Source organism: Elaeis guineensis, chromosome 16 (genome assembly GCF_000442705.2).
Source record: "Elaeis guineensis isolate ETL-2024a chromosome 16, EG11, whole genome shotgun sequence".
Classification (NCBI taxonomy): Eukaryota; Viridiplantae; Streptophyta; class Magnoliopsida; order Arecales; family Arecaceae; genus Elaeis; species Elaeis guineensis.
The window spans coordinates 41,255,126-41,280,652 of NC_026008.2; the positions used below are offsets into that span (position 1 = coordinate 41,255,126).

A 25,527-nucleotide genomic window follows, 5' to 3' on the forward strand; every position below is an offset into this window, starting at 1 on the left:
ATATAGTCATCGACAGTTGGCGAAGACTATGTTTGGAGATAAAATTCACTTCCTCCAAGCTCCAAGGATCTAAAATAAGGCCATAGCGATAAGGACTTTCTCATAGAAGGAACTAGATATACAGATGATATCTACAACCAAAATCTGCATTTACGTAAAAAGAAGAAAGACATTCAAATGACATATGTTGTGGTTCACTTCTACTTATCGATCGATGGCCAATGAGTGTATCCGATGAGGATTTCCAAGGATAAAGATTGATATAGTAATAACCTCATAACAACCATACATACATATATACACACACACGCATGCAAATGTGCACATATACGATATATAATGAGCTGTTGCCGTGCTAAAATATGTATTATGAGTAAATTATCTGAACCTCTCTCAAGGTTTAGGGTAATTAGATGATTCTACTCAATATTTCAAAAATATACACAATTTTTTGATCAAATTTTAAAATTTAAAATTTAAAAAATAAAAAATATTAATAAAATTAATAAAAAATATTTTAAAATTCAAATAGATTAGATAGTAATCATGTTAATATGATTATTAATTTATATAACAGAAAGATATTAGTAGAGAATTGTTACAATGCATGCGGCAAAAATTAAGTAATAGAATATATATTTTTAAAATATTAGATAAGAAATTATAATTATTTTAAATTTTGAGAGGGGTCATTATAACCTATTTATATATTATAATAATCATTATTTTTTTTTCCAATAATTTTACATGTATAATGCTAACGGAGGCCCCCTGTTGTAACGGTTATAATGCCCTCATCCCTTCCGCCGTAACGTCATCGTCGTCAAAACCCCCTGTACCGTACACAAGGCAAGGGTAGTCACGATATTTTCTTTGGTTGCAAGGGTTATTAAAAATGAATGACGTGAGAACGGCCTCCCAAACGGTCAATTTTTTGGGGTCCGGGGCTGGTCAAATCCGGTCCCCACGCTCGTCAGCCGGTCATATGCTTCACACGCCCTCTCCCCCCTCCCTCGCCGAGGCGGTTGTCCTCTATCTCCACACGTGTCGACATCCTACCGGAGATAACTACTTTCCCATGCACTTCAAATCATCCATCAGTCCGCACGTACACATCATTCATTACCACAGTAGGTAACTTTACACGTGCACCAAACTTGCACCCAAACGTGCACATGGGAGCCGAGTCAGAGCAAGTTAGAAGAGCTGGAGATGGAACGTCTTACATATGTGATGGGTCGTTTTTTGGCGTTCGCTTTTATGGGTTCTTTGTACGGGTCTTCAGATACGTATTAGATTCGTCAAGAGAGGTTGGTGGATTTCGTACATGGAGTGATGATGTGGTGGGGCCGGGTAGAAGGACGGCAATCGGCGCTGGTTTTGTCTCGAAGGCCAGGCGGGATTGATTGGCCGGGATTGATGGATACATTTGCGTCACTGTAATAGGAGATTGAAAATATTAATATAGACTATTATCGATATTAATAAAATTTTTATCATAATCATAATATATTAAAATTATATATATATATATATATATATATATATATATATATGTTGGGAATACCGACCGACTGACGGTCGGAAGGACCGACCGACTGGCGGCCCGACCGACTGGCAGTCCGACCGACCGACTGACGGCCCGACCGACCGACTGGTGGCCCAACTGACTTCTGCCCCAACCGACCGATTGACGGTCGGGGCGACCGACTGACGCCACTGCCGGCCATTCAACGGTCCATCGCCGACTGGGGATATGTCGGGCGTATCCATCCCGACCGACTGAACCTAGAGGTCTGATGGCCGACTCACGTGAAACTCGCCGACCGACAGAGGAACCCGATGCCACTTTGCTGGCCACCGACTTAGGGTCGGCCGACTCCTCCGATCGCCGTACAGCCGCCAGACCTTGTCAGCTCTGACAGCGACATGCGGCACGGCTACCTAGGGGCATTGTCCCGTTGAGGGCATTGTCAACCCTGGTGATTTGACAGCCGCACGGCGACGTGACATTTTCACGGCGACTCTGACCGCCCACAGTGAGTTGACAGTTCCTCACTTGTCCGCGCCATTAATGACGGCGCCATACCGTGCTCCACTATATAAACCGGGGAATGCAACAGTGCAAGGGGATCGATCCGCTCCGTCTCTCCTGAAAACACAGGCTCGCTCCTCTCTCCCTCTCTCTCTCTCTTTCAGAGCTCTCTGTCTACATTTCACTGTTGCCCAGTCACCTCTCTGACTTGACCATCGGAGGGTCCCTGCCGGAGCCGCCTCCGGTCAGTGCGGACTTCATTTTGCAGGTGCACGCTTCCCGGCGATCGGACGACGAGGCGATTGGCCGCAACAGATTGGCACGCCAGGAAGGGGGGACAGCATGACAAAGACAAGAGCTCAACGATCGAGAATCACTGGGTCGGTAAGGCGCTCTTCCCGCCGGGAAGAGGCCTCCCCGCCACCACCGACGGCGGAGCCCAGTTCTCCGCGCCCCGCAGTGACCACGGAGGCCCAGATTGCGACCATCGTGCGGCAAATGACCGTACTGACCGACGCAGTCAAAAGCCTCCAGCAGCAACCGGCGGCCCGACCTATGCCTTCTAGGAGCAGCCGCCGACGACCGTGCCGATCCCTGTCGCCTCCATGCGAGCGCCCCCAACAGCGCTCCCACGGAGAGGAGGAGGGACGACCATGGCGCGACGACCGACGGTCACAGCGGCCCTCCCCTTCCCCGTTGGAACGGGCAAGGAAGGAGAAGCGGCCGCGCACACCGTCGGCCTCCCTTTCAGAATCTTCCGGAGACTCCACTCCTGGGGTCTCCCAGCATCGACGAGCGGACGACTACGAGCGACGGTTTGAGAAAATCGACCGCCGACTCGCCCAGTTGCAGATGGACGGCCAGAAGTCTTCGAACGACGTCGACTTCCAGACCGCCCAACCTCTCTCCTGACTGGTCCTCGACGAGCCGATTCCCAGTCGGTTCAAAATGCCGCACGTGGAGCCATACGACGGCTCCACCGACCCAGTCGATCACCTCGAGAGCTATAAAGCTCTCATGACGATCCAGAGGGCAACCGACGCTCTTTTTTGCATCGGCTTCCCCGCCACACTCCGCAAGGCTGCCAGGACGTGGTACTCCGGTCTCCGATCGGGTAGTATCCATTCCTTCGGGCAGCTCGAGCACTCGTTCGTGGCCCATTTCAGCACCAGTCGAAAGCCGCCGCGAACGTCGGACAGCCTTTTCTCCCTCAAACAGGGGGAAAACGAGACGCTCCGACACTTTGTGGCGCGATTCAACGCGGCCACGCTCGAGGTCCGGGACCTCAACGAAGACATGGCTGTCTCAGCCATGAAGCGGGGTCTGAGAGCGTCCCGATTCACTTATTCTCTAGACAAGACCCTCCCCCGAACTTATGCCGAGCTACTGGAACGCGCATACAAGTATATGCGCGCGGACGAAGGAGCGTCCGACCGACGCTTGGCCGAGCCCAGAGGCCCGAAAGAGAAGCGGAGAAAAGGTCGGGAGCCCGCCGAACCAAGCAGGCCCCCGACCGATAGTCGGGTCTCACCACCCCGACGGATCCAAAAGCCACCCCGGCAACAGATTCTGAGGCCGGTACGCTCCAGGTACGACTCCTACACTTCTCTCTCCGCTCCCCGTGCGCAGATCCTGATGGAGATCGAGGGAGAGGAATACCTGCGACGGCCTCCGCCTCTGAAGGCAAAGGGCCTCGACCGTCGGAAGTACTGCCGGTTTCATCAAAGCCACGGCCACGACACCGAGCGGTGCATCCAGTTGAAGGATGAGATTGAAGCTCTCATCCGACGGGGGTACCTCGGCAAATTTCGGAAGGGTCCGCCGACCCAACCAGTTGCCGATCGACGCCCCCAGCCGACTGAAGAGCCAGCGACCAACCAGCCGACGACCGGGGTCATCAACATGATCTCCAAGTGGCTGGGCCCGGGGACATCTGCGGGAGGGGAGCCGACGAAAAAGCCGCGCCCGGACGACGTAATCACCTTCACGGAAGACGACGTTCGGGGCATCCAAACTCCCCACGACGACGCTGTTGTTGTGTCGGCGACAATAGTCAATTATGATGTAAAACGAATTTTTGTTGATAATGGAAGTTCGACAAATGTTTTGTTTTACTCGACCTTCTCCCGAATGCGACTGTCAACTGACCGACTCAAGAGGGTCTCTATGCCCTTGATCGGCTTTGCTGGAGACGCCGTCACGACAGAAGGAGAAATCACCCTGCCCGTGACGGTCGGCACCGAACCACGGCAAAGCACGGTCTCCCTCACTTTCGCGGTCGTCCAAGTTCCTTCGGCCTACAACGCCATACTTGGACGACCCGGATTGAACGCCCTCAAGGCGATCGTCTCGACGTACCATCTCCTTGTTCGATTCCCGACCAAAAACAGAATCGGAGAGATGCGCGGAGATCAACAGCTCGCCCGACGATGCTTCCAAATCTCCGCTCAAAGCGACGAGTCGAGGGGATCTCTGACAATCGACAAGCTGGACCAACGGGAGGAGGAAGAACGAGGTTCGCCGGCCGAGCAGCTCGAGGCGATCCCGATAGGAGAGAATCCCGACAGGAAAGTTTGGGTCGGGTCTCAATTGCCCGACACCGAACGACGCCGACTGACGGAGCTGCTGACGGCCAACGCCGACATATTTGCTTGGTCGACAGCAAATATGTCGGGCATCCCCCCAGAAACAATAACCCACCGACTCAACATCGACCCGACGATGAGGCCGGTGAGGCAGAAGAAAAGGTCCTTCACCCCAGAGAGGCAGAGGGCCATCGACGAAGAAGTGGACAAGCTACTCGAAGCAGGCTTCATCCGAGAGTCCACGTATCCCGATTGGCTGGCCAATGTTGTCATGGTCAAGAAAGCCAACGGGAAGTGGAGGATCTGCATCGACTATACCGACCTAAACCGAGCCTGCCCAAAGGATAGCTTCCCACTTCCGAAGATCGACCAGCTGGTGGATGCGACGTCCGGATTTCGACTGCTCAGCTTCATGGACGCCTTCGTCGGATACAACCAGATCCGGATGGCGCCCGAAGACGAGGAGCACACCGCATTCGTGACTCCCAAGGGCCTCTACTGTTATCGGGTGATGCCCTTTGGATTGAAGAACGCCGGCGCCACCTACCAGCGACTCGTCAATAAGATCTTCAAAGACCAGATCGGGCGCAACATGGAAGTGTACGTGGACGACATGCTGGTGAAAAGCACGCAGATCCCGAACCACGTTCAAGATCTCGAGGAGACCTTTCGCACCCTTCGACGACACCGAATGAAGCTCAACCCGACCAAATGTGCTTTCGGGGTGACCTCAGGGAAGTTCCTCGGATTCTTCGTTTCTCAGAGAGGAATCGAGGCCAACCCTGAGAAAATAAAGGCAATCCTCGACATGCGTCATCCGAACACCAAGAAGGAGGTCCAACAGCTGAACGGAAGAATCGTCGCTCTTAGCCGATTCATTTCCCGATCAGCTGAAAGGTGACTCCCGTTCTTCAAGATTCTGCGTCAAGCGAACGGTCTCTCTTGATCGGATGAGTGCGAACAGGCCTTCGAAGACCTGAAAAAGTACTTGGCTTCCCCGCCGCTGCTCGTAAAGCCGCAGGTCGGAGAGACCTTGTATCTCTACTTGGCCACATCTTCCGAGGTGATCAGTTCGGTGCTCGTTCGAGAAAACGAGTGCCGAACTCATCAGCCCATCTACTACACCAGCAAAGTGCTCCACAGCGCCGAAGCCCGATATTCGGAGACGGAAAAGATGATTTTCGCCCTGACCGTCTCCACGCAATGGCTTCGACCATACTTCCCGGCCCATGCCATAGTGGTGCTCTCCAACCAGCCCCTGAGGACAATTTTGCACCGACCGGACACGTCCGGACGACTGGCCAAGTGGGCGATGAAGCTTAGCGAGTTCGACATTCAGTACCGACCGAGGCCTGCCCTGAAGGCTCAGGTCTTGACCGACTTCATCGCCGAGTGCCCGACAACCGACCAAGGGTCGGGAGCTGAAGACCCAGGACGAGAAGCGGTCTCTGAGCCAGACCCGATCTCCACCTGGGTACTCCACATCGACGGAGCCTCAAACGCTCAGGGAAGCGGGGCCGAGCTCCTGCTCACGAATTCGGATGGGGTGGTCACCAAATACGCCCTCCGGTTCGACTTCAAGGCCTCCAACAATCAAGCCGAATACGAGGCACTCCTCGCTGGCTTGAGGATGGCGAAGGAGCTGGGCATCGACAGCCTTCGGGCATTCTCCGACTCTCAGCTGATCATGGGGCAGGTCAAGGACAAATTCGAGGCACGAGATCCGACCATGATCAAGTACCTTCAGAAAGTGAAGGACCTCGTGGCCCGCCTCGAGTATTTCAAAATTTCTCACATCCCTAGGTCGGAGAACGCCCGTGCCGACGCACTCTCCAGATTGGCGACGTCGGCCTACGACTCTTTAGGTCGGACGTTTGTGGAGAACCTCCAGCAGTCGAGCATCGATCGGGTCGAAGAAGTACAGCAGCTAACATCCGAACCAAGTTGGATGGACCCGATCGTCCGGTACCTGACCGACGGGATCAGTCCTGAAGATCTCACGGAGGCCAAGCGACTCCGATGGTCGGCCTCGCAATATGTCATCATGGACGGCCGACTCTACAAAAGGTCGTTCTCCCTTCCCCTGCTTAGGTGTTTGGGACCGACCGACGCCGACTACGCTCTCCGAGAGGTTCACGAAGGAATTTGCGGGAACCACTTGGGGGGCAAGTCCCTAGCCTTCAAGGTCTTGCGACAAGGCTACTACTGGCCAACCATGAAGAAGGATGCGACAGAGTTGGTCCGGAGGTGCGAGCCATGCCAAAAGTATGCCAATATTCAACACCAACCGGCCAGCCAAATTGCTCCTATTGTCGCTCCGTGGCCCTTCGCCCAGTGGGGAGTCGACATTCTCGGTCCATTCCCCCCAGCGTCGGGCCAGAGGAAGTTCATCGTTGTCGCCATCGACTACTTCACGAAGTGGGTCGAGGCCGAGCCTTTGGCGCAGATCACCGAGCGGAAGATGGAGGACTTTATCCAAAAATCCATTGTCTTCAGGTTCGGATTGCCGCACACCATCATCACCGACAACAGACGGCAATTCAACAACCAAGACTTCAGAGACTTCTGCGTCAGGTTCCACATCAGGCACCGACTGACTTCAGTCGGGCACCCACAGTCCAACGGTGAGGTTGAGGTGACCAACCGGACCTTGCTCCACGGACTCAAGACCCGACTGAATGAAGCCAAAGGTCTCTGGGTCGACGAGCTGGGCTCCGTTCTGTGGGCTTACCGAACGACCCCCCGTGTCCCGACCGGGGAGTCGCCGTTCAGCCTGGCCTACGGGACAGAGGCGATGATCCCGCTCGAGATTGGCCTACCATCTTCAAAGGTCCAGCGGTACCAAGAGCTGGACAACTCCGAGAGTCGGAGGGCCGACCTAGACCTCCTCCCCGAACTATGAGATGAGGCTCAAATCCGAATGGCTTCATACCGATAGAGGGTCGCCCGGTATTACAACGCCAAGGTCAGACCGAAGCTTTTCAGGCCTGGCGACCTGATCTTGAGGAAGGCAGAAGTGTCGAAGCCCTTGGACCAAGGGAAGCTGGCTCCCAACTGGGAAGGACCCTACAAGGTTGTAGACACCTACGGGCCGAGAGCCTATCGGCTGGAGACCCTTGAGGGGAAGCTCATTCTCCGGACTTGGAACGCCGACAACTTGAAGCTGTATTACCAGTGAATTTTGTAATTCAGTAGCCGGAATATAAATTCAGTTTGAAATCTCGGAGTCTTGACTCTTCGACTAATGATCGACGCTCGCCAACGCCCCAACGTATCGACGTGGGCCCAACATCCACCTAAAATCGATGACTTCATCGTCGGTAACGCAACGGACTTTTACAAGGATCGATGCATCTACAATGACGGGAGTTGACACTCCTTCGACGATGCGTCGGACCCTCACAAGGGCCGACGGACCCTTATGAACGGGAGTTGGCACTCCTTCGACAATCAATGATAAATCGGACCCTTACCAGGATCGATGTATCCATATCAACGGGGGTTGCACTCCTTCGACTTTCGGCAACACATCCGCCCTTGACAAAGGCCGATGCATCTGTTGCGACGGGAGTTCATACTCCCTCTACGATCGAATTTTCGGGCCGAACCATCGGCCGACAGGCCGATCGGGCCCCGACCAAAGAAAGGCTAAAAGCCCACGCGACTGTCGTCGCGACTTCCGACCAGGCTACGGCCGGTCGAGGGATATTCGGCTTACCACCGTCTATCGCACGACGCGACCTTAGTCGCATCCACGACTTGCCGACCGACCTACGGTCGGCTGGACGACATTCGGCTTGCCACCGTATGTCGAAAGATAAAGAGCGAATACCCGACGCAAGAGCTTGGGGATCCGACTTGTTGTCATTCCCCCGACACTGCGCCGGACGACGACCGACTAAATGCATCTATGGAAGCCCGACTACCGAACCTTTACCAGGTTCGGTCGGCTCCCGACTCAACAGATGCACCCGACTGACGACTTCGACTATCGAAAGCCGACCTAAAGTCGGAACGCACTCTACTTTCGGGGCTGCACAAGTTGCTGAAGTCCTACCGACTTACGTGAGTTAGTGACTTACCTAAATTAGCGACTCACGTTCGACATTGCAGACACATTCGACATTGCAAACAAAAGGAGAAAGTAAGAAAGTTTCATTCATTACTGAAAAGAAAGTTTACAAGAAAAGGCCGAAGCCCGATTACAAATGCTTCAGAAAAACAAAAACAGAGATAATCGACAGGGCCCGATCATCTGTCCTAGTCGATCTCTTCGACCGACGGAGGATCGGGGATGATCGGCGTATCGGCCATAAGCGGCGCTAGGTCGGTGGCTGAAGGAGGGGCTTCGATCGGCGAGGGGATATCGGTCGGCGCCTACTCCGGGATGGCTTCCTCCGCCACGACGACGCCTCCCGACGGCTGGTCGGCCATCTCCTCGGTTCCTTCCCCTTTGGCTCCTTCCTCCTCGGCTAGCGGCGGGACGACGCGGCTGACGTCCAGCTCCGGGTACAAGGCATGGACGGCGTCCCGACCGTCCTCGAACCCGACCCGGTATGAGGCGAAGCCCGATTCGAGCATCTCCTCCCGGTATTGGTCGGAGGCCCCGAAGTCCTCCACCGCCCGATCGGCCGACTCTTTCGCCGACCTTGCCTCGTCCTCCGCACGGGCGAGCGACTCCCTCGCCGACTCCGCCTCAATCTTCGCCATTTCGGCGTCGATCTGGGCGATGGATAGCTCCTCTTCGGCTTCGGCGAGCTTCTCCAGGCTGACCCGAAGTTGCTCGCGTTCCCCTTGGAGTTCGACGGTGGCGCCGTCCCGTTCGCGTCGAAGACGACGCACGGCCCGACCCTTATGCCTGGCCTCCTTCTTGGCCGACCGAAGTTCGGACCCAAGCCGGGAGACCTCGTCAACTAACTTGGCCTCCCGATCGGCCGATTGCTGAAGTTGGTCGGCCAACATCGCCCTCTCCGCTTCGGTCGCCGCCGACCTCTCCTTGTAAGCTGCCCGAACGTTGCCGAACCTTCGGTACCCGGCCTCCAGTTCGGACATCGTGAAGATCAGCTGCCGATTGAAAAGGCTTCGTTAGAATCGCATAACAAGAAAAATTTCTAAGGGAAAGAAGAAGTGATGCGAAGCTTACCTCAACCATGGTCGGGTAGAACCGCGACAGCATCTCGGTCACCTGCCGAGATCGCAGTGACTCTACGTCGGCTGGGAGGAGGATCGCCTGACACAACCTCCTCGCAAGGTTGTGGTCGGCCAACGCCGATGCACCCTCGGGGTAATGTGCGCTGGGAGGCACTGAGCGGCTCCCCGATCTATCCTCCTCCGTGGGCTCCATCGGGGCTTTCCCCCGATCAGCTGTCCCGACCGACGGGACCGGTAGCGAGGGGACGCTGGAGTTCGACCCGGCGCCCCCCGTTGCGCCAACAGACGCCGTCGGACGATGTTCGGTTTCCCGAACATCATCCGGCTCCACCCGCACCGGCGAAACCGCCGATGTTCCCTCGGCCGCCTCCTCGGCCGGTCTCTCCTCCGCGTGAACCATCGGAGCCGCGAGGGCTATTACGGGCTCCGACTGGTCGGTCGTCGATGCCTCGACGGTCGGCAGAGCTGGAGCAGGTTTCTTCGGAGGGCGCGAAAGGCCGGCCCCCGATGCTGGCCTCTTCCTTGTGGCGAACCGCCGAATCTCGGCATCTGTCGGCCGCATCCTTGGAGGTGTCCCTGCAATACCGACAAAAATGTTAAAGACCGGACCAAGAGCCAAATGAAAAGAAAGACCGGGGGATCGGGCGATACCTATTCGGGGGACCAGACTCAAGCCAGCATCATAGAGAGCTTGTTCGGTAACAAGCTCCCTCTGCTTCGGGACCGACATGTCTTTCAGTCGGTGGAAGTCCTCCCGGTCGTCCGCCTCCACCCGGCTGTTGTCGTTGGCTTCGGTCCGGGGCACGCCCCAGCGGGAAGGAAAGCCCCAGGGAGATGAGGAGGAAACAAAAAAGAATTGGTTCTTCCACCCATGAATGGATGATGGAAGATCGGTGATGAAGGCAAGACCCTTCCGGGGGTTGAAGAGCCACCACCCTCGGGCTTTAGGGTGGGGTCGAAGCACAAAGAATGCCCGGAAGAGTGAAACGCGGGGGTTGGTCGGCAAGAGCTGACACAACAGCGCGAAGGAAATGATTAAACGGACAGAGTTCGGCGCCAGTTGCGCCGGACAAAGTCCGTAATAACCTAATAAATTTCGGACAAACTCCGAAATTGGAAGCCGAAGACCCGCGCGAAGGTCTTCAACATATAGCGCCAGATCACCAGGCGGAGGGCTGTTGATCCGACCGCCGGCCCTTGGAGCGGAGAGCCGAAACTGCTCCGGGATGCGATATTGCTCCCGAAGCCGATCGACATTCGGCCCCAAAAGCGAGGAGGCCTCATCTTCCGGAGCCGATCGGGAGTCGTCGGTCGGGTTCCCCGACCGAGCTCCCTGAGTCAGATTCCTGATCATTGTACCGGAACCGAATGAAGAAGAAAGAGAAGAAGAGGAAGAAGAAGAAGATGGGACCACGAACTAGATGGATCCCTCCGGAAACAAGAAAGCTCTGCCCGCGACGACCGAGAAATCGCCCGGACAGAGTTTCCCCAGCAAAATGGCAAGTGTGGGTCATGGGTCTGGGAGGTCCTATATATATAGGGCCGACCGACGGCCGAGATGCTTCCGCGCCGACCGAAGGCCCTCAGATGCACGACGCGTGGCGCTCGCCGGTTGGCGGAGTATTCGGTGCGCCCCGTCCCGGGACGGCCGCACCGCCCACATTAAATGCCGGAGGGGGCGCCGGCCAACCACCTCGACACGCGGCGCACGGCGCGCGGTTCCGCATTTATGCGCCCGCGCCGATTCGCGTTCCCGATGGGATGCCTGACAGTGGCCCACACTTCCGCGATTGGCGCCGAATATCCGGCCGTCTGACGCCGTATCGTCCGGCGCCCGATCTTCTGACACCGACGCAACATCTGACGACGACAAGATGCGACGTCTGACACCTGACGCCGACGTGACTTCTGACACCGACTAGACGTCCGGATCGCTTGGCATTTATGAGGCGTCTGACGTCGGATCAGCCGGCGGTACGGTCGGATCTATGCGTACGATAAATCCACTCCCAGTCGTCCAGGATTGCTGCCCGAATAAAGGCGTCGGCCAGCTCACCATCCGACTCGGGAGTGGAGGGGGGCAACTGTTGGGGGATACCCACCGACCGACCGATTGACGGCCGGAAGGACCGACCGACTGGCGGCCCGACCGACCGACTGACGGTCGGGGCGACCGACTGACGCCACTGCCGGCCATTCAACGGTCCATCGCCGACTGGGGATATGTCGGGCGTATCCATCCCGACCGACTGAATCCAGAGGTCTGATGGCCGACTCACGTGAAACTCGCCGACCGACAGAGGAACCCGACGCCACTCTGCTGGCCACCGACCTAGGGTCGGCCGACTCCTCCGATCGTCGTACAGCCGCCAGACCTTGTCAGCTCTGATAGCGACATGCGGCACGGCTACCTAGGGGCATTGTCCCGTTGAGGGCATTGTCAACCCTGGTGATTTAACAGCCACATGGCGACGTGACATTTTCACGGCGACTCTGACCGTCCACAGTGAGTTGACAGTTCCTCATTTGTCCGCGCCATTAATGACGGCGCCATACCGCGCTCCACTATATAAACCGGGGAATGCAACAGTGCAAGGGGATCGATCCGCTCCGTCTCTCCTGAAAATACAGGCTCGCTCCTCTCTCCCTCTCTCTCTCTCTCTCAGAGCTCTCTGTCTACATTTCACTGTTGCCCAGTCACCTCTCTGACTTGACCATCGGAGGGTCCCCGCCGGAGCCGCCTCCGGTCAGTGCGGACTTCATTTTGTAGGTGCACGCTTCTCGGCGATCGGACGACGAGACGATTGGCTGCAACAATATATATATATATATACCAAATAGAAGGTTTCATCTTCGTCTCCTGAACCATGGTATAATTTTTCAAAGAGATTGAGATGGGAAATGTGAAATAGTTTGGAAATAAAGCCCAAACATCTATAATTCTCATGCTTGGTTATGGAACCAAGCATAAACAAGAATGGTATTTCAATCCGGTACACTATATTCAAAAATTTTGAGTAAATTATAATATGAAGCAATACTAAAAAGATGCTCATAAGAGATGCCCAATGCAACTAGACCTCGATACGTGCAATCATTGAGGTTTGAAGGGAGTGTTAGAATCACTCAAACTCTCATCTCATGCTTAGGCAACCATAAGGGGGGGAAAAGTCATGTGAAGCTCTTTGTAGCATAGAATACGAACATGGGGCATCGTTGATTTCTTTATTATTATTATTTTTTAAATTTAAAAAAAATATAATTGAACTCTTCAAAGTTAATTAAGTCCAAACCTCCTTCCTCCCTTCCATCTATCTGTTTGATCACCCATTCCACCAAAAAGGAAGTTATGTGCGTTTGGTTCATAACTGACATCGAAATTTGAATGGTTTGAAAAAAATTCAGTATATCATATCTTTCGATATATTTAATTTATGATCAAAATTAAAATAAAATTTAAATTGTAGAAAAAAATAGTGATTAGATTGTGGAAGATTGTGACGTTTCTATTTTTTTTCTAAAATTGAAATGAGAGACTTCCTGCAATTAAGTTATAGTAATTAAGTTGTTGGACGAAAGCCACTTATTCCTGTCCCAACCCCCTCCAACTAAATATGTCTAATTTCAAGGAAGATTTGATAACATCAAACGAAGCAACGCAAACAACTACCGCAAGATAATAATTCTCTTCCAACCGGCCAGTCTATGGTCCATTCTCACGACGAGATTCCCTTCTTCGCAGTTCTCCAAGGTGCTTCAAAGCAGTGTTGGTGCTGGCAATACAGTAACGCTGTCCTGCTACTGCTTGACAGACCAAGTATACCATCTCACCCTTTTGAAAGTTGAGCTTGAGTCAGAGCAAAAGGTCAGATAAAGTTTTTTTTCTTGGTAAAATAAAGATCAGATAAAGTAACCAGTGTATACCTAACGTTCAAAGCGTTGTTGGTTCTCTCAAAACAACATTTATTCAAAGCTGTGGACCTGAGAATGTCCGTTTAAGACTGGTAGTTCATATGATCCATTTAGATGTCAGTAGGCATTCAACTCACAAGCTTCTCATACCCTCCACCCCACTTCCCCAACAGCTGCCATCTCAGAATCCTTGCGTTGAAGCGGTGAAGGATCACTACTAATTGGCATGTGAATCTCTATCAGAAACTAATGTATCCTGTTGTTTATTACATTGCTCTTTAATAAATTTTTGTGATAAGTAGGCTCTAACTGAGTATCTTGTTATTGATCATATTGCTCTTTAATATATTTTTCAAGTGATAATTAGGCTCAAACAGAGTATCTTGTTATTGATCATATTGCCCATTAATGTATTTTTGAAGTGATAATTAGGCTCAGACTGGCTGAAATGTGATCCATTTGGAAACTAATATATGCCATTCCAGATGATGCACAAACTTGCTATGATCATGATAGCAGGCCTATGTGGATATACCATGCAAAAATCTTCATAGGATGCACATCCATGAACATGCATCCGATTTTCCATACAAGTTCCATAACACAAATTATTATGAACGAAATATGCATAAGAATAATGTGCTACAGAGTCTGTATGAAGACAGTACACACAGAGGTCAATCTCCATCAAGATGGAACCTGTTTTGATTGGCAACTCTTCTTCCTTGATGCATATTCACATCAATGCAGAAACAATTTCTTTACGATCTCGTGCTAGCAAATCAAGATTATTCAACTAACACAATGATCTTAAGTCCTAACATGGTTTGTTTGGCTATAATCTTGGCCACTCATAAGTTGAAAAGATGAAGAATTCGATGAAATTTCCCACACCATCAAAATCAAACTTATTTACTGAAAATAGAACTTGTCATGTTTGCTGTCAAACATACTTCAACATATTCAGACAATATGAATGGAGTTTTGAATATTCACCAAAGCTGCGTTTGGAAACAAAGGTTACCTGGAGAAGGTCAACTTACACCTATTCCTTTTTACTCCGAAATAAATTATTCCGACCTATTAATCTTATTCCACTTCCGAACAAAGCCTGAGTATGCTGAAATTTAATTTATTTGAGCCCACAGTGAACAGTGAACCGACAAATATTCACAGTAAAACTAATATCTCAAATGACAACGATAAAATATAAAAAGAACCAAAGGTTAAGAAAATTTTAAGTCATGTATAAAACGGAAATAATGCTTACATGATCTCAGAGAGATCACATTAGATCCACATTAGCTGCATACTTTAAAGGCTGCTAGCATCAAACATATGGAGATGCTGTATGATGGACCATGCAAGGTTAAACTAACAAAACGCATTGTTGTTACTAAAAGGAATACCACGCAGACCTTGCCCAACATTATTCACATTTTTCACATGCTCCCTAGAAGCAAATGAAACCTTTGACCAGCAGGTACCGCAGAATGGCATTTTTGCTTCTCTGTTTCCTGGAAACTTCTGTATGAAGGAGCCCCAGCTTTCAAAAGCTCATGAAGTTCTTGTCTCGAAGTTTCACCACGGCAAACTAGTGATGTAACCCCGAATCAGTGAATGGAGTGATACCGTGTGATCCCGCGCTTTGGCGGCAATTTCCTCAGGATGAATAGGACTAGAGATGAAGGAAGAATTTCAACAAGCTGCACAAATTTACAAAAGAACCATCAATTGTCATACATATAACCTTCTGCTTTTTCATATGCTGTCAACTTAAAACAAGCAAGCAACAAAACAAGATACCAAACTTAGGTGGGTAGAAACCATATAACTACTAATTAACGTAGATGATTAATTTGGAATTAATCATAACCAACCAAACCATACATAACAAACTAACTCATTGTGATCTAGACTGAATCCTAACTAAACTCACTAATAAGCAAGGTAGTCCAGGTAAAAGTTTCACCTCACGATCTAACTGGGTCATTCTTAGATCAGCCCTTGGCTTTGAGAAAAGAGAGTTTACTTCACAAAGAACAGCATGATGAGTTAGCCATCATCTCAACCATATTTGACCAATGAAATTAATGATGCTACCATTACCCATTGCCATCACTGTTTAAAATAAGTTTAACCTTGTTTAGTGCAAGTTATCTTAAATTATGGTATGACCTAGAGTGGATCATCCCGTAAGCCATTGATTTAATTGCAAACTTAAAACCATTTCTTGTGTCACAAAAGCCAGCTAGACAGAAGCAAAGCAGTTTATTGGGAATTTTCCTAGCAGACTTCCATTAACTGCAAAATCATACATCTTCTGCTAAAAGTCTCTATTTCAACTACTCCCAAAGTATCTTAAAGTAAGTTTGAATAGTTGCAACTCTCAAGGACAACAATGTTTCTTCAAAAAAGTTTAAGATATATAAATTAGAGCTTTAAACCTCCTTATTATAAATAATATGATCATATAAAAGAAAAGAAATGACAATTTCATCTGTAAGAACCGTGTATGTCTTATCACCATCAAATGAGCAGCAATTGATGTGTTTTGTGCCCCAGTTTTTGCTACATGTAATCATATATATTCTGTTCATACATTGCAAAGCTGAAAACCGACCAATAATCCTAAGACTAACTTGAATGAAAAGTTTGCTCCTGAAGAAGAGTTCAAGGAAGATGAATGAGTAAAGCTCAAACCATGACTATGTGGATGCTACATTTGAATTTTATTTAACATGTAAATGAAGTAGATTTTTTTTTTTTGATTTTTCATATATTTATGATAGATGGTAGGTCATGACGTAATGGTGATGTTTCGTTATTATGATCCAAGTCTGTTGGATTCGGAACACAGAAACAGCCTCTTCACACAAGGAGGTAAGGCTGCGTACATTTGACCTTCCCTCAGATCCCATAGTAGCAGGGGCCTCGTGCATTAGGATGCCCTTTTATATATTTATAACAATATTAGGAAAAAGAATCACCGATGCACATTAAATATCAGACATAATGAATTATCGGCATGGGTTACTTCATTATATTTATTTAATTTTAAAGATCTTTTGCCACTTTTTCTCAAAAATTCAATGAGAACAAACGTGTGAACTGTTCACATGTATCCGACAGATCTATAGTTGATGCTGAGATATAGAACTTCTCAGTCTCAGGCAATATGCTACCAATAGACAACTACTGAATCTTTGCTCCGCCATAATACTCAGAGATGGAGAAGTGTCGACCAACAAATTATATTTCCAGCCAAATAGAACATCTGTACCCTAACTCATGGATACTTTATTAAGACACCTAGATACACGAAAAGTGCATATTCATGTAAAATTAGTGTTAACCTCTATGTTCAGTTGCTTACAGAGGTACTGTAATGTCCATATTAACGCACAAACATAGATCAAGCCCATACCAAGTAGTACAAGAAGTTCAAAATTGGATGGTTCAGAACATCAAGATCTGCAGCCTTATCAAAGGCATTGAAGCACATCTGCAGAACAAATATTAAATAAGATAATTATCAGCAGATGAGGATTGAGACAGTTAGACATTGGCCAATGAGATATAGTATCCACACCTACCATGACACATCTCACCAAAAAACATGAGAAACATATAGCTGTGACATAGCCAACCTGTCCACATAAAAATGGAAATAAATGATTATAATAAACCAAAGAACCTTGAGGCAAAATCTCAGTTATGAAAAACAAGAAAGACAGTCTAAACATACCTCTTCCAACTTTTTGTGTCGCCCTTTGGACTCCAAAGGAAAGCGTCGCAACATTAGAAAGAGTCTACGGATAAGAAAAATATTGATTACAAAAACCATAATTGAAAGGATATGCATACGAATTGCATAATTTTTAAGAAAAATTATAAAAACACCCCTTCAACTTTAGCTCAATTTTACTACGGGCCCTTCTAATTATCGATATGTTTCAATGTGGTCCAACCGTCTATCTCCGTTGATGGAATGATATCACAAGACCATCACATGATATCATTATTTCATAAAATGATGAAAATACCCTTATGTCCATCTCCTCCATCCTCTCCGATTGATCTCCTCCTCCGTCACCAGCATCCCTCTTGATTGGGATTGATTAGGAGAATTATGGCCTGGTTGAATGGATTGATTAGGATCACACGGTTCCTCTCCATTTCTGTTCCTCTAACTCTCAAAATTATCAAACTCTGATCTGGTTGTTTCCCGGAGGGCTTGGAGCTGGAGGATGACCGAGCTCCTCCTCCTTTGACAAAGGGCTTCCAAGTAATGATCAGAGTCATCCTCTTGTTCTTCCCTTTGGAGAATTTGACATCGAGAGCCGCTGCTCATCATTCCAAGCAAGATTGGAGCCCAAAGAAAGAGGGTTCGGTCAGAGCCCAGATCAGCGGCATCCAATTCTCCCCCACCATCCATTTCTTCTAGAAAACCCACTTTTGCAACAGGGGCATTTGATCTCTACCTCCATGACTGGATTTACCATCCGTAAGCACATGCGGCACCAGTATCTAGTAACCAGAGTCTCATCCATCTTCTTCCTGCCCTTCTCTTCAACCTTCTTGTCTAGCTTCCAAGACCAAAAACTGCAATGAATCCAACAAGCAAAGGGGACAAAAAAGTACTTAAAAGGAGAAGAAGTTAAGCAAAATTTAGACAAAATATCAGCTTAACCTGCAACTAGGCCTTCATCCAAAGGAATCTATTCTTTTCTTCCACCATAAAAATATATAGAAAAATCAGGTCTTCCACTGGGGAAGAAATTGGAAATCTTGAAATGAGTCTTAGTTTCTATATTTCTTATCGCGGAAGGATAGATCATTTAAAACAGATCTTTCAGGGAGAGAAATAGTAGATCTTTTCATGAAATCCATAGGAAATCAACATAAAAACACCTTTTACGACATCAGATCCAAAAAAACTCTCATAAAGGAGATTCCTTTCTTTCAAATCCATGAGAGCAACACAAGAAAAAGAAAAAGAAGACCCACAAGACTCCCACATAATTAAATACCAGCTGAATAATATCATGTTCTCAATGAAAGAGGAGACCAGAAATTACCATCTAAAAAGGGCTCTTTTTAGCCACAAACAAATTCCTAAGAATCACAGCCAAAACCACACAAAACTCTGATCAAAATCAAAATTTTCTGCTGTTTCTACCAACAAAATCAATGATTTCAAAGATTCATTCAAACCATACAAAACTATCCATCTCCACTCATTCATTGCTGACGGCCTCTTCACCCTCCTCCCCTTCCTCTTCACCCCCTCCCCTCCAATCCCACCCATGAGACCTTCGACACCATCCTCCCCCCCCGCCCACACTGACCTCCACGACCCCATCCTACCCCTCCACGGTGGCTCCCTCCACATCCACCTCTCTTCTTCACCGGCAACTCTTTCCATATGAGCGAGGGGCATTTCCGTCCATTGAGAGGAAAAACGAACACCATTTGTTGGTAAGTAAACGATTGGACCACATTAGAACATATCAATAACTAGAAAGACCAGTTTGATATTTTTTAAAGTAAAGGGACTATAAGTGAAATTAGACTAAAGTTGGGGGGTGTTCATGCAATTTTTCCTAATTTTTAATATATGTAGGTTGTGTCATGAACTCTAGAAAGCATGCTAATAAAATCAAACAATTAGTCCATAGCATTCTCCATGTAAAACTAAGCACAGCATTTGCTTTCCTAACCAATAAAGCTTATCTTTTTACATGATCTAGATGACTCAGCAAACATGATAATGTGCTTCAAAGCAGGACGACCCATATCACCAACCTGGTGGACCATTCTTTTCCAACATTTCTGAAGCATAGGTATTATAATCAAAAGATAATATACTGCAGGTTTATATTTATTCTTGAATTTCCAAATGCACAAAAATGTCCATATTCCTGGGATGTTTAGCTCAATATGAAGGATTACAGAATTGGTGCACAATGATACAGTCAGCAGAAAAAACAATAATATCATCAAATGAGGTCCTAGCGCATGTCTCCATGAAATGGCAATACCTGCAATCTGTCTATACCACATGAATTTATAGAATAGCTTTGACGGGATTATGTCAAGGTATCTACAGTGGATATGTATTTTGAGAAATGTCATGCATCTATCTTTAAAAACAAATTTTAAACTATATTTCGTAACAAAACTGCTATCTCATGAATATTGAATGCTACCAAGATGAGAAACTGGTTTTTGTAGGAAACAAGGAAACATACCTATATGACATGAATTTATAGAAAATTGCAAGTAAAACATAAAATTTGAATGCAAGAGAAAACAAGAAAACATAAGATAGACATTTAAAACAAACAACGGAAAGTTAACAAGCATATATTCCTTACATACTGCAAGAAATGTACCCAATTCGAGGATTAGTTCCAATGGAAAAAACAAGCACACTCAGACAGGCACATTGTATGAGCATCCTAACATTATTTTCCTTTCTAGCTAGCCAGATCATATCTAACTATCATAACTCTTTGCTTATATTAGTTGTTCTGTGCATGCAAATATGATGTATGATAAATTCTGCCACATGATGTGCAACTACCAATGGACAAGAATGTGGATATCAAGATCCATCAGACTATGAAAACATGGAGATAAATAATATATGTCTCACCTCCCTCCATACAGAAGAAAGCCAAGGGCGGCAGACAATGAGACACCTGCCATTTTAGATACTCTCTCATTGTTAGAGATTTATAATAAACAAACCGTATTTCAGCAATATATACAGTCACGTGCAGAAAAACCAAGTAATCAGAGCCACACCTGCAAAGAATATCTTGGATAGGATGACCAAAGGTTGGATAGGCTTCCACCATATGAGCAACCATAGTGCAATCTGTGAACAGTTAAAATGGGAATTATCCAAGCATCCTATGCTAGAGCTATGCTAGAGCCATGCTAGAAAAATTTATTGTTATTTTGAAATTTAAAGAGGATGATCCCAGAAATACATATCCCAAAATATTTTCTTAGGCACATAAAAAATGAGCAGGCCTTCAATATTTGTCAAGAAATGGTTTCACTCTTCAACAGCAACGTATTTAACAAAAGAATAGTTCCCTTTACTGTAAGCATGCCAAAATACGGACACACCAACCCTTGCAATAGTAGATGTAAGAAATGCTAGTCTGCACTGAATGGAGAAGGAAAGGTACAGAACATTAGATGTGATATTTCTTCACCAAATTAGCCAACTATTTAACCAACTCAGGTGAAATTTTTAGGCACGATCCAAACACCACAAGATAGGAACACTGGTGGAAGATTCTAATGACAAATGAGCATAGCACGTATCAACCAGCTGGGTCAATATTTTTCCAGATAAGATCTTAGCATGTTAAAGTAAGGAGGTTTAGATAAGCCAAATTGTGTACAAAGTAATCATGACAAATTGGGTCCAGAAAATAATTTTTATTACTGGCCAACTCGCTACACTAACCACATCCAGAATCATCCATAGGAGAACATGTTTTTCAATTTTTTTAACGAAAGAAAAATAGAATTGACTACCAAGCAAGTGTTTGCTTTAAAAATCTGAAAATACAATGGAGAAAAGGCTTTTACTTTCATTTCCTAAATTCAGGAAGAACTAAAAATGATGCCAAACATAGTCAAAGTTGTCATGTTGAAATTAATGATAATAGCAAATTCTTCAAACTGATCAAAAATCTATTGCTGATTACCTAATTATATACAAGTAAGGTCAGCTCGTATGGTCAGTTGACATGGTTCATCAATTGCTAGATCTATTGTTATTAATATTGCTATCATTAACCATATATATATAACAGTAAATGTCATGTAGTCACTTGACCACCAACTTATGGTGACCACCTTTTAAAACATCGACTCTTCATATGGCTCTTTGAGACTATTGGCTTGCATACAAGAAGAGTAGGGAAGGGAAAAGATTCATAATAGGAGGAAAATTGCCTTTATCTAGAGATCATGTTCTCTTGATTTGCCCATTTAAACATGATGACAGCAAAAACAAACCAGGCATTTTATCCATGCAATCAAAGCTATTTTTGTGCATGTTTCCTGGCTCCTGCAATTCCAACCATGGCTTTTAGTTGGCTGAGGATTATTCCATGTTATCCTTGTTATCAATGCATATTTACCCACAAATTATTAAGATGTAAACTGTTGGATGATGTTCAATCACCAATTGACAACATCAGATCATATGCACATCAATTGCATGACTACTGAAGTCTGCAAATAGGAAATATTATAGACAAGTATTCTGTTTTTAGATTTCAATTCATCTACTGTGATGATGATAATTATAAATTTTCAATATCAACCCTCAAAACACAGAGAGAGAGAGAGAGAGAGAGAATTGACTACCAACAACACAATGCACTGAATCATGACCTTACTTTTACCTCTAGCATCACAATAAAGAAACAATCCGCCTCTCTGGAGTTTCATTATTCATCATGCAGAGCATCAACAATGTCCTTACCTGAATAACATAAACTCCTGCATTAATTGTGTAGAAACTCAGCCTAAGCCCTTCAGTAGATACTGCTAGTGCCTGCCATAAATTGCATTTCAAAAATTTAATACAAAGGGAAAGTAGGTAAGGATCCAGAGTATAGACTAACAACTTTAAAAAGAACAAAAGTTGAAAGCCAACCTGATAATATATCTCTGCCCAAAACAATACCAAGAGTGCGTAGGTAGTGAAGAAAGCAAGACCGGGAAGATCGAGAAGAATATGCTGGATGATCTGGAAAAAAGAACCAACAAAAGCTATAGCACAAATCCACTTCAAATAAAAAACTACAGGATGAGGACTGGAAAGAATGAAGCAAACCTCAGGCTTTAGTCGTTGCACACTCCGACGAAATACAAAGACCACTGACCGAACTGCAAAGAACCAGACTTTCACCCAAAGAACGGGGCTTCAACACATTTATATTAAATTACTTAAGATGGACACTTACACCCATTGACGAGGAAGTTCAAGAAATGAAAGACCTTTTGTGTCGTCCAACCAAACTCCGGAACTCTACATTCAATTCTTAGCAATTGTATCTGCAAAATAAAGCATCTAAGTATCAGATGATGGTCACTACCACTTACAATCCCAAGTTCACATTTTTTTTTAAAAAAAAGCAGTGCGATCGATCAGGAAAGCCCTCCTATCACAAAACGCAAGTGGTTGTGATCAAATAAAACTTTTAAAAACAATAGTTGAGCATTACAATCGTATTGTTTATCTTTATCCTCCAAATCTTTCAAACTTTCGGTTCTGACTGCGTGATTGCTTGTGTGTGAGAACAAATAAACACCAACTCTATGAATTGTAACAAAAAAAGAACAAGTTTCTGAAGCCTGCACCACAGAATTGAAACCATAGCAAACAGCAACCTCCAAACTCTAAAAAAATAAATAAATAAAGAAAAGAAAAGAAAAGAAAAAACGATTTGAACTTATCCATGGAATTGATTGGAGAGATAAAGAAGAAAGATTACGAGAGCGACGGCTGAAACGAATCCGAAGAGCCCGGCGAGGGTTTGGAAGATCCGATCCTGCCACAAGGTCGAGTTGTTCACCTCGTCCCACCAATCCCAGGCGTTCTTCAGCGAATACGCGGCTACCGACGAGTCCATCGAACTCCCCATCGAATCTCTTCCCCGCAAGCACAAAGTTTCCCGCGACCGGAGAGTGATCTCGGCGATCGGAGGCGCCGAAGTTTCCAGAACTCGAGAGGAAGAAAATAATCCCCACAGAGGAGGGCAAGAAAGGGGTGCGAGATGGCTTTCGACGCTGCGCGGCCCAACCAGTAAACAAACGGGGACCGATGGATTTGATCGGAATCGATACGTGTCAGTGGTGGGACCACCAGCGCCGACCTGATTGTCAGCACGTGTGAGCCGAACAAAAGTGAACGTTATCCATTCATGGAGCCGGGCCCCGGTTGGAGATACTTGATCGTATGAAACACCAACAATGCCAACCATTCCAACTTTTTATAAATAATGTCGAGAATTGTGCCTCTATTCTGTAACCCATTGTCTAAAAGTCTGTACCATGGGTGAAAAATAAAACATCACATCAAGTGTTATCATCCAAAAAAATTCCTTCACCACTAGCATACCACATGATATAATAGGATTTCTGTTGTATGTTGCACCTTCCAATTCTATAAGTATACCAAGACCCTTATACCATATGATATGCCATGAAAAAGAATAATTTAAGTACCATGGTTGGACTTTATATTATTGTTACACTTATAAGTAAATGGACTGCAAATTATCACACTTATCTGTTGATTTTAGATGTGAAAATGCGTTATCATATCTAACCTCTAACCACATCTGTTGGGATATACTGATCGTACCCCCTCACGCCGACTCACCATCGGGCCTACTTGACCGACGACCGACTCTGCCGACCGACGGCTGCCGTTACCGATCGATCGAGGATACGTCGGTCGGGCAGACCTTCTTCTCTCTCTTGGTCGGCTGAACTATGGAGTCCGATGCCCGACTCTCGCAACGCACCCGACTGACTGTCGGGGGGGCTCCGAGTTTCCACCCGACGCCCCTCAACTAGCCGCCGACCTACAGTCGGACGGCTCCTTCAAATGCCGTACGACTGCTGGGAACTGTCAGTCCTGACAACGGCATGCGGCGCTGCCGTCTAGGGGCATTATCCCACCTAGGGCATGGGTCAACCCTAGCGATTTGACAGCCCCACGACGATTTGACAACCTCACGATGGCTCTGACAGTCCTCGGTGAGTTGACAATCCTTCGATTGTCAGCACCATTAATGACGGTGCCATGTCGCGCTCCACTATATATATCGGGGAAGGCAACAGTGCTGGGAGGTCTTTTCGAAACCCTGAAATCCTTCCTCCTCTCTAGCTCTCGCTCTCACCCTCTCCTCTTGAGCTCTTTGATTCTTTTCTACTGTTGCCTAGTCTCCTCTCTGACTTGACCGTCGGAGGGTCCCCGCCGGAGTCACCTCCGATCAGTGCGGACTTCTTTTGCAGGCGCTCGTTCCCGACGATCAAGCGACGAGGGAATTGGCCGCAACAGATTGGCGCGCCAGGTAGGGGGCCTTCATCGACAGCATCAGGGATTGTAACCCCCACGGAATCCAAGATGACAAAGACAAGAGCTCAGCGGTCGAGGGTCACTGGATCGGCGAGGCACTCTTCCCATCGGGAAGAGGCCTCTCCTCCACCCTCCATGGCGGAACCTAGCTCTCCGCATCCTGCGGTGACCACGGAGGTGCAGATCGCGGCGATCGTGCGGCAAATGACCATGCTGACGGACGCGGTCAAAAGCCTTCAGCAACAACCGATCCGGTTGCCGCCCTCGCCGGTCGAGCAACCGGCGGCACGTCCGATGCCCTCCAGGAGCAGCTGCCGACGCCCGCGTCGATCTCCGTCGCCTCTTCGGGAGCACCTGCCACAGGTCTCCCATCGAGAGGAGGAGGGGCGGTCGCGGCGCGACGCCCATCGATCTCGACGGCCCTCTCCCTCCCAGCTGAAACGAGCGAGGAAGGAAAAGCGACCGCGAACACCGTCCGCCTCTCTCTCGGACTCATCGGGAGACTCCACCCCTGGGGTCTCTCAGCACCGACGGATTGACGACTACGAATGCAGGTTCGAAAAAATCGACCGTCGGCTCGCCCAGCTGCAGGTGGACGGACAGAAATCTTCGAATGACGTCGACTTCCAAACCGCCCAGCCTCTCTCCCGACTTATCCTCGACGAACCGATCTCCGGTCGGTTCAAGATGCCACACGTGGAGCCTTACAACGGCTCCAC

General features: G+C 47.6%; 1 protein-coding gene across 3 annotated transcripts; it reads right to left on the bottom strand.

Annotated features, from left to right (window-relative positions):
* Positions 1-14,909: 14,909 nt before the first annotated feature.
* Positions 14,910-23,720, bottom strand: LOC105058912 (tobamovirus multiplication protein 3). 3 transcript variants are annotated; one of them, XM_010941987.4, is made up of 12 exons: positions 23,217-23,720; positions 22,686-22,776; positions 22,556-22,608; positions 22,376-22,468; positions 22,202-22,273; positions 20,497-20,569; positions 20,345-20,390; positions 18,168-18,288; positions 17,432-17,495; positions 17,280-17,333; positions 17,111-17,188; positions 14,910-15,389 (listed from the first exon to the last, which is right to left on the bottom strand). In XM_010941987.4, the coding sequence occupies exons 1-11, from the start codon at positions 23,703-23,705 to the stop codon at positions 17,169-17,171; spliced, it is 1,176 nt and encodes a 391-aa protein (XP_010940289.3). In that variant the 5' UTR covers positions 23,706-23,720; the 3' UTR covers positions 14,910-15,389; positions 17,111-17,168. The 3 variants fall into 3 exon arrangements, with proteins under 3 accessions (XP_010940289.3, XP_010940287.3, XP_073106463.1); XM_010941985.4 differs by lacking the exon at positions 18,168-18,288 and having other exon boundaries at positions 15,070-15,389; XM_073250362.1 differs by lacking the exons at positions 14,910-15,389; positions 17,111-17,188; positions 17,280-17,333; positions 17,432-17,495 and having other exon boundaries at positions 17,889-18,288.
* Between the last annotated feature and the right edge of the window lie 1,807 nt (positions 23,721-25,527).

Coding starts and splice junctions, on each gene's coding strand:
- LOC105058912 (XM_010941985.4), bottom strand. CDS start 23,705: ATGGTTGGCATTGTTGGTGTTTCATACGATCAAGTATCTCCAACCGGG. Junction 17,496..20,344: donor TTTCTTCTGTATGGAGGGAG/GTGAGACATATA, acceptor TCTTATCCGTAG/ACTCTTTCTAATGTTGCGAC. Junction 15,390..17,110: donor TGAACTTCTTGTACTACTTG/GTATGGGCTTGA, acceptor AAATTTGTGCAG/CTTGTTGAAATTCTTCCTTC.